This window comes from Papaver somniferum, chromosome 7, assembly GCF_003573695.1.
Source record: "Papaver somniferum cultivar HN1 chromosome 7, ASM357369v1, whole genome shotgun sequence".
NCBI lineage: Eukaryota > Viridiplantae > Streptophyta > Magnoliopsida > Ranunculales > Papaveraceae > Papaver > Papaver somniferum.
This window is the reverse complement of record NC_039364.1, coordinates 18,880,401-18,889,984: the sequence shown is the minus strand read 5'-3', so window position 1 is coordinate 18,889,984 and position 9,584 is coordinate 18,880,401. Positions and strand designations below refer to the sequence as shown.

At 36.8% G+C, this 9,584-nt stretch overlaps 2 protein-coding genes across 2 annotated transcripts; one reads left to right on the top strand and one right to left on the bottom strand.

The window, feature by feature from the left end:
* The first annotated feature begins 5,582 nt into the window (after nt 1-5,582).
* On the top strand, nt 5,583-6,509 carry LOC113294280. The gene has a single exon (XM_026542675.1). It carries the CDS (start codon nt 5,583-5,585, stop codon nt 6,507-6,509), a length of 927 nt encoding a protein of 308 aa, XP_026398460.1.
* Nucleotides 6,510-8,165: 1,656 nt separating this feature from the next.
* Nucleotides 8,166-9,326, bottom strand: LOC113294279 (F-box protein CPR1-like). Its single transcript, XM_026542674.1, has one exon. It carries the CDS (start codon nt 9,324-9,326, stop codon nt 8,166-8,168), a length of 1,161 nt encoding a protein of 386 aa, XP_026398459.1.
* Between the last annotated feature and the right edge of the window lie 258 nt (nt 9,327-9,584).

Here is a 9,584-nt window from a genome sequence, read left to right as displayed (position 1 = left end):
AACTTGGTTGCAAAACACCAATGACCATGGAAGAACAAAGATCACTACTACATTCTTAGAAGGTTTCTCATTACCCGTTTAGGATATTAGAAGAATTCGATTAGAAATTTATTGTAACGCTATTATGTAACGGGTGTGTAATCCACATTTTCTATGAATTTGAATAGTCTATTTGGAATGATATAATATTTTTTGTGTTCATGAATCATGAAAGGTTCGGCTTATCCTGTAATTCCAGTTATGCGCCGAATGTTGAAATCCATTGTTCGGATTTCTTAAAAAATATAATACAAACCGAACCTAGCCGAGTAACTCAGTTTTTTTTTTAGTCAGGTTTGGCTTGCAGTGAAATAATATTATAATCCGAACTTGACAAAAAAACTCTGGTTTTTTTTTGTCAGGTTCGGCTTTCATCAAAATAATACTCTAAGCCGAACCTGACAGAAAAACTCTGGATTTTCATCACTCTGTCGGGTTCGGCTTTCCTTGAACTAAAGTTACAAGCCGAACCATCTCCTGTGTTCATGGTTCCAGTTTCTAGAAAACAACACGTTTCATAACCAAAAAGTAAATCATTCAAGTATTTCGTTTTGATGGGTACATGTAATTGCAATTATAGTCAAAATACCATCCTTATCATACACGAAAATCAAAAGACACAAAATACGCGGATAAATCCATGAAACATTTTTATGGAGATCCTAAACGAATCTCATCCTCTTCACTGACCTCTTTCTCATCCTCTTCACTGACCTCATTCTCATCATCTTCACTGACCTCTTGCTTATCATCTTCATCCTCATCACTTGAAAACGTAATTACTTGTCCAGTTGGAGGCTGCACATTCAAAGATATCCAAAGATCCATTTCCGTCGCATAATTTGCACACCAATCCATCGAAAAATTATTTTCAAATCTAGGCCAAAAGGATGCACTCATCAAGGGTGGTAATGAGCAAGCGGGTCTAAGTTTGAGGCCGATAAAATGACAATTTTGAACAAATCCAAGAACAAGTCTTCTATCCTTTACACCTTCATTGCAAGGTTTTGTTAGAGGTGCGTAAGTAAAGCTACTACCCGTCCATGAGAAACAATGTACGACGCAATCGAATGTCACCGCTATTCAAAACCCACAAATGGGCATTGACATCCAATGTTCTTCGGTAATGATAAAATATCCATGCAAACGATGTTCGAATGCAATGTAATCTGCTGCCACCCCTGAATCTCCTCTTGCACCTGTTCTCATCATTGTCTTATAGAAATCTTTGTTTTTACGTAGGTTTTGTAACATTCGTTGCCGAATATAGTTAACTTCATTTTCAGGGATCACAGGATTGTTCTCTACCTTAAAAGGACCAAGTTGTTCCGCCGTGACGTGATATCCACAATTTCCATCACCTTGCACATCGTCCATTGCTACAATATGCTCATGAATTATTGCCGATAGATATTCCAAGTAGTTATCGTATATAAAATTGATAGGCTTCAAATACTTACCGAACTTATCTCTTCTAGGTCCTCTCATCCTACCAATTTCATGTACGGTCCTTTTCTCCTTTATCTTAGTTTGTGAAGGATACATCTTAGCCTTCCTCTTGACATCCTCTTTACTATCCTTTACTTGTGCCGAACAATCATTATTATTCACCTCTTTGTTACTTGTTTCGTCTTTTTGAATACTTGGACGACCTCGTTTTTTTGGAACTTTGACTTCTTCCTCATTTATCAACTTCTCAATTTCATTTTTTTCCTTTTCAATCCTTGCATCATGGTAGTCAACGCCGGATGGATCCCTCTTATTACCCAATAGTTCCTTGTTGGCTTGTCTAGTTTGAAAATTATTCATTTTCTTACTCTTCCTACCTTTCGGTTCACTCTTCTCTGGATCCAAAATATTTTATTGAGTGAAAGGATACATGACCGGCATCATGTTGTCCCATAGGAATTTCTTTTGTCCTCGGCCCATATTCCTATACATCTCCGCCAACTTTTTTCCATTTGTTTTATCCCATATCTCTAGATCATCTTCGTCGTCTTCGGTTGGGAGAGGATCGAAGCTTAATTGTTTCCAAAAATGATCAATATCCTAAAATGGTATGATACCATCCTTGTACCGAAGTAGGTCGTGGCGGCATGGAAGTCCCATAGATGTCTTCATTTTACAAACACACTCTTCCTCCAAGTTGGCGCCTAATGTCTTAATCAAATCCAGTTCTTCCATCAACAAGTCGATGCATATATTGAGACTCTGTAAGTTAATTCCCGTAGCCATTTACTACCATAATTCTTATGTCTGAACATAAGGTTATGCTCGAAGGCGGCTTTAATTCTCACAACATCACTTTTGAAATATTCATCAATTTCATCAAAAACCGTGACAAAAGTGTCATCACATCCAAAAAGGTTCTTCGTTAACCGATAATGATCCGACTCAACCATACTTGTGGCTTGGTTGTCGAAGTGTTTGTGCCTATTTGTGAAGAAAAACACGAACCTTTCTTTATTAGGTTCCAACACATCTTTGACTAAGTAAGTAATGATATCGGGGTAGCCGGTCTTCCAATGCTTAATAAGCATTTTAAAATTTTCTTCGTAAACATCCTCGGTGATTGACCATACCAAAGCTTCCCATTCTCCTTGGAAAGAAGCCCACAACATCTCATTATGTTCATATTCTTTCAAGAATTCCTTCTTTTTCTTTACTCGTGTCTCCTCCGGTTGGATTTTAGCAATTTTCTTTAATTACTTCAACTTAAGTGGTTGAATTTTCGATTGGCATTTTTTCTTCACATTGCACCATATGTGAAACGTACAAAGAAAATTGAATGCATCCGAAAATACCTTCTTAATACCATACATCAACGATGAATCTTGATCGGAAACGAACACTTTAGGAAGAGCACCCTCCTGAAAGATTAACTTCAATTATTCTAACGCCCAAACATAACTCTCTTTCTTCTCGTTTTTCAAGAAACAAAAAGCCACGGTGAACGGTGCCTTTGTCGAAGTATGCCCCACAATGTTCATCAACGACATCTCATATTTATTAGTCTTGTACGTGCAATCCAATATAATAACTTGTGGGAAGCAAAGAGACAATTGGACGCATTCCGGGTGGGCAAGGAAAAGGTGTGTGACTTGACCGAACTCATCCAACTTCTTTTGGCAAGCGTAGTTATTCTTCACCCCTAAGCACATTACTTGTTCCATCACCATCCTACCTTGCAAATTGAGTCTTTTAATCTTTTGTCTTGCATTGTAGATAGTTTGCATAGTCGACTTGTTATTCTTGTTGTCCGCCTTCAATTTGCTAAGAATCCTAGACGGTGGCAAACGTGCTCGTGTCACTTTATCCACTTCTAGCATCTCATCGGGTTTGAGTCGCGCTACTTTCGCATGTCCATGCAGGTCTTTGGGACGTGGGTGGTTATGACGACAATCCATATCTTTATTCATTATCCAATATTGATCTTCTTTGTTCAAGGACTTATTCTTGAGGTTTAAAATGATCTTGAAAGGGCAATTTCTTTTCTTCGTCTTCGTCCTATTCTTTCTCCCGGTCTTCCCAAAATATACAGTACCCTTTTTAACCTTGCTAGCACTGGTTCCACTACGCTCACAAATCATTTCAAACCGATCCCATCGGCTTTGTTGTCCTTTAACTAGTACACAATTTATCTTCATCGCGTGTTCCTCAAACCAATCCAGAACTTCGGGTTTAGTTTTCCATCTCTGCGTTCATTCCAAAACAAGTAATTAGAAAGGTTCATTCCAAAACTTTGGAATATTACGACAAAATTAAGGTAAACAAAAGGTTCTTACATACCAAATCATTTTGGAAGTGATCCTTGGTATCCTCGTGAATTATGTCTACTGGATCAGGTTGATCTTCCATGGGTACGATCTACAAAGAATATCACAAGGTTCAAATAATTGAAAGGAAAAATAATAGAAATATTCGGCTCATACCATAATCATATTATGTGTCGAACCCTGAACATTTAAAGGTTTCGGCTTATACGATGTTCTCAATATGTGGCGAACCAATAAAAATATTTCAACCCAAAAATTAAAAATTTATGTTCGGCTCATACGATATATTATATGCCGAACTATGAACATTTAGAGGTTTCGGATTATACGATATTCTCAATATGTGTCGAACCAATAACAATATTTTAACCCAGAAAATAACAAATTGATGTTCGGCTCATATTATTTGCGAAATATAAGCCGAACAATAATTGTTTTTTTCCGGGCTATTCAGGATGTTGTTCGGCTTACTGTGAAACTTTCATATAGGCCGAACCGTTCATCAATTGGTAGATTCGGCTCATAGATGTGAGCCGAACCTTAACCTGTTTCGCCGAACCATGATCCAAAAAACCTAACTTTTGATAATTAAGAGCTATAGAAGTGAGATTAAGCGTAGAATAGAAGTGTACCTATGTATCAAAAGCATTGGGTTCCTCATCAATGTCTTCATCATCAGGATTTGGCTCATAAAAATCATCATCTTGAGTTTCAGCTTGAGTTTGAGTGGGTGTAAAATCATTCTCATAATCTAAGAAATCAGCCATTTGGGAATCATTGGTGTAGTTGATGTGTATTTTCCTAGGTTTTTTAGATGAGTTATGACCCTCCTCATCCTCCATTGAATCAAGAATTAAAATTTTCTCACTTTCTCCTTCTGTTTCTCTCCTTCTCAATAAAAACTTTGATTTTTTTCCCCAAAATTTTTCATCTAAACAACCTTTATAATTCTGAAAATTATCTTAATCACTAAACAAAATATTTAATCACTAATGAATATTACTAACACTAATGCGTAAAGGGCAGATTTGTCATTAAAAAAATTTGGGTTAAGAGGTTATCTGAATTTGCTATTTCACAACCTTTTTTTGTCTTTATTCAATATGCCTAGAAAGATTTCAGTATGCCCAAAATCAGGGTTCAAACCAATTGACAATGAGTGGAGTGGCCCTTCCATATTATATTTTAAATTTATTAAAAGGACATTAATAGTGTGGGACTATTACCCTCAACATTTTAGGATGTACAGTGGGTTATCTCCCTTTTTCTTATCTTGGCGGCTTGGCCTGCCTTTTGGAGCAAAAGCGAGACAGAAAGCTATTTGGGATCCTATTTCAGTGAAAATTGCAAAAAAGACTAGCTCCTTGGAAAAAAAAGTTTCTGTCAAGAGGAGGGAGATTGGTCCTCATCAGGAGCACACTTGCGAGTATTCCAGTCTATTTCCTTTCTCTGTTCTCTATTCCTGTCTCGGTTGCTAAAAAAATTGAAAAACTGTCGCGAGATTTCTTGTGGGGTGACACTAATGAGAAAAAAGCTTTTTATTCGGTTGGCTGGAGTAAAATTTGCAGACCAAAATCTAAATAAGGTTTAGATATCAGGAAGATTAAGGCGACAAATAGGGCTTTACTTTTAAAGTGGATTTGGAGATACGGTAAATAAAAGAGTAGTCTATGGAGGACATTAATTCATCAAAAGCATGGAAATGTAGCTGGGTGGTACCCAAACAAGGTATCTTCTTCGCATGGTACAAGCCTTTGGAAAGGAATTATGGTCTCGCTCTCTCTCATACAATCTAATACACAGATCATTGTTAACAATGGGAAGAATACTAGTTTCTGGGATGATTGCTGGTGCACCGCAATTCCTCTTAAACTAAAATATCCTAACCTTTGGAAGATATGCAGAAGTAAGCAGGCAACAATTAGTGAAATCGTCTCTTTTGTTCATTCTCAATCGGCTTGGAGCTTAGGTTTCTCTCGCAATCTCAAGGAAGTAGAGGTAAATGAGGCGGCACAGCTGTTAGATAATATTGGAAATCCAGAGCTAAATGAAGATCAAGAGGATTCTAGAGTATGGTTACCTTCTAAAACAGGTAATTACTCATCTAAATCTTGTTATGAAATTCAATACATAAATGAGCAGAATACCACTGAGAAATTTACCAAGTCGAAGCTTATTTGGAATGAGGTGGTGCCTACTAAGGTGTCTTTTTTTATTTGGTCGACACTTTGGAATGCCGCGCCAACCATGGATAATCTGGTGAGAAGAGGGGTTCTCCCACCGTTAACAAACCAAGCTTGTAATTTCTGTGGCAGTTGTCAAGAAACTACAAACCACCTCCTTCATCACTGCTCCTATTCGTATACTGTTTGGGCATACTTCCTTGAATTTCCTAATGTTTTATCTGTTGTTCCTTCCTCTACGGCTGTCTGTTTAAACACGTGGAGAAGGAAATGGGAAGATGAGAGACATCACTTCATCTGGAACAACTTACCTTATGCTATTTGGTGGGCATTGTGGCTGGAAAGAAATAGAAGGCGCTTCCATAACACATCTGAAAGTGCAGCCAACACGATAATCATTGTTAAAGCTTTGTTGTACCAATGGGCTCTTCCAACACAAATGTTCAAGGGATTATTCTTTGAAGATTTAGTACATAAGTGGGCACAGAAGATCTATAACATGCATTTGTAGCCTGCGTACGGTTGTATTTTTGTTTTAGTTTTCCCAATTCTGTTTATGGGAGGCTTTTCTTACTGTCTGGATCACGCTGTGGAGCGTGACAGCCTTTTATGTTTCTTGTTTCTTTCAGTGTTGTAGGAGTGAAATATCACACACTTATCATCTATGCCATTATCATCTATGCCATATAATGATGATCTAGTATCAGCGAAGGGCATCGCTCATGGTTAAACTAAAATGACGTATCAAATGACGTCAGCACAGTCATGAGTAAAGTGTGATGGTTAAACTAAAATGACGTATCAAATGACGTCAGCACGGTCATGAATAAAGTGTGAAGAACCGTGCAAAGTCAAGAGCGTGTGCGAGAATGATCTATGTGAATGTGCTATAATAATGCACAGTATATCCGAAAATAGGGGCTTTATTAGCTGTACCCCATTATGTATTAGCTGTCATCCACTATGTACCCTATATAAAGGATAGATCAACCATATAAAGAGGGGATCTTTTTTTTTGAGTGCTTAGACAAGAAATTTAGGAGAGAGAAAGTGTATTTGCAGAGCTAGTTAGGATTTTCTTATTATCTTGTATCCAATTTTGAGATCTTAATGAATGATTATGTGATTTCCACCATGATTTCTTAGATTATTATCTAGATTCTTATAGGCTGTTGTGGGATTTCCTCCAACTACAAGTGTCTCCTTGGCACTTTGGTCTCTATATTAAATCTTATTTCAAAAAAAAGTAAAAAATGAGAGCCTTACATTGTGATAATGAAAGAGGTTTTCGAGGACAATATGCACAATGATAATCAAACCGCATAATATAAGAAACCAACCTCATAAACATGCTGGTGATAATCCAGTCAGTAAAATCATGCATCCATGTACATTACTTGACGCTTCCTTATAGTACACAACCCAAGGCGTGTATTTACTAAAATATGCAAGAAGATAAGAAACCTCGCCATCTGAGAGTTAATGTAAAACCAACTCAATTTCCTCTGCCATCTCACTTTTTTATATTCTTTAATTGTTTTGCTTTTAATTCTCCAAACATCTAATATACTAGCTAACGGCAAGGTTAAGCATGAACCATACACTTCCACGGTAGAAGTTTACCCATCCCTAAATATAGTTGTGCAGAGATTAAAACTTGAAAGAATGAATTATATATGGATGCATATGTTCGTTAGTTTATTCACGAGTAATTGGAGTTTCATTCCGTTGACACAAAATTTACATGATAATTAACCAAAAACAATTGCATTATGACGAACCCTAACAAGCCCAAAAGCATGGTCTTACCTATGTGTTTATGTAGGGATACCCATTGTCCATAAATGACGTTTCCGAATATCAGCTATAGCAAAACTTGTTGGAAAAAATTAGTGAATTTTCTTCAAGCAAACTCAGGTTTGTTGCCAAATAAGATCTAGTTTCACTGGGAAAAAAAAGAGAGGCAAACTATCATATGCACATAAGAAAATGGCAATAAATTAAAACATAAAAGAGCTACGTATATGTGATGGATACAGCATACAAGGGATTAACTAGGTAAAAAGTCTGATCTAGCTCCTAGTACTTAATTCACATCCACATTACTTCTCCCATATTAAAAAGAAGTTTCTTAGCAAGCATTTGCCATCTCCCTTCAACGCAGAAACTAGTCCTCGATTCTATCATCTTCCCCAACATAAGTACGTGAGTTGAGTGAAAATAAGCTCGTTAAATAACTCTCTACTTCACCCGATCCACGAATGCCAGGAATCGTCACAGTTTTAGCTCTATCGTATCTCGGATTATATAAAATGAAACTATCAAAATTTCCCAACAGAACTTCATCATTTTCAAATGAGTATACCAGAAAATTACTACGAATATGATGGTCTACAACCAAATCATGAGTAGTACTGAAAAGTATAGACCAAGATTCTCGCACACCATATTCCCGCATTACCCATAAATCAACACGACAATTAGGGTCCTGAAGAAGTAAACAAAGACAACCATCTAGAGCTCCAAGTTCTTGTTCCTTGATTACGTTCTCATTTTCCACGGATGCTGGGAAAGCCAAAGCATCAAATCTTTCCTCACAAATATTAAAAGAAACAATAACATCAGGACTTTCTTGCAAATAGCTTTCAACTCCTGGCCTGGCTAACCAATGAAGAGATTCATGAACAGTAATACCCAAACGCCTTGTATTACAAGGAAAATAGTAAGGTATGAACCTATGAGTACTCCATGAGTCTGATCCTAGTTTATAAACCTGAACTCCCGACCTACTTGGAACTCCGATAAAGCCCACAACTTTAATAAACTTATAATCATCAATCCTACAATCATAGCAAAACCCATATGCATTCATAAAATCATGCATAATTAAGTCACATGGAAACTGATTATTTGGCGATTTGGGTACTCTCTTATATTCTTTAGTTGTTGGATTCCAAATACAAATGGTACTCTCATCAAAATACTCACCAACATGAATGCATAATAAACCATTAGAAGAACCCAAAATCTCAACTTTACCTTTAGTTTCGAACGGGTAATGAATTTCACATCTAGATGCTGATAAAGATGATGATAACGGGTCATAAATTATAGAATAGATTGCGTGTTTACCGTTGACATCTGCTCTAAGAATGGTATTAGGATAATTCTTTTCAATAGAAAGATCATAATGAGTTTTGACAAAACTAGGGTTGGAGAGTAAAGTGTACCAGAGTTTGCATACACACCTACATAGTGATATGGCCTTAAATGGTAACCGCAAAAGGATGTTCACAAGAATCTCCTCCGGAACAGGAATGCTTGACATGATGAAACTTCAGATTGAGCTTGTGTGAGCAGAAAATTGAGAGTTTATTTTAGGGATTGAGTAACAGTCAGTGAGGACTACTAGTAAAAAGGAAAATTATGGCGGAGGGAACAAAGTACTGATTACACATGTTAACGAAATGAATGGTATTGTTTTCGGTTGTATATACACCGTTGGATTGTAATTTGTAGCTTTCAATTATAAAATCCGAATCCCAAACCATGGGTCATTGTTAATAGTCTGGAGTAAAAAATACCA

Excerpts from the sequence above, each read along its gene's own strand:
- LOC113294280 (XM_026542675.1), top strand. The coding sequence starts at position 5,583 with ATGGTCTCGCTCTCTCTCATACAATCTAATACACAGATCATTGTTAAC.
- LOC113294279 (XM_026542674.1), bottom strand. The coding sequence starts at position 9,326 with ATGTCAAGCATTCCTGTTCCGGAGGAGATTCTTGTGAACATCCTTTTG.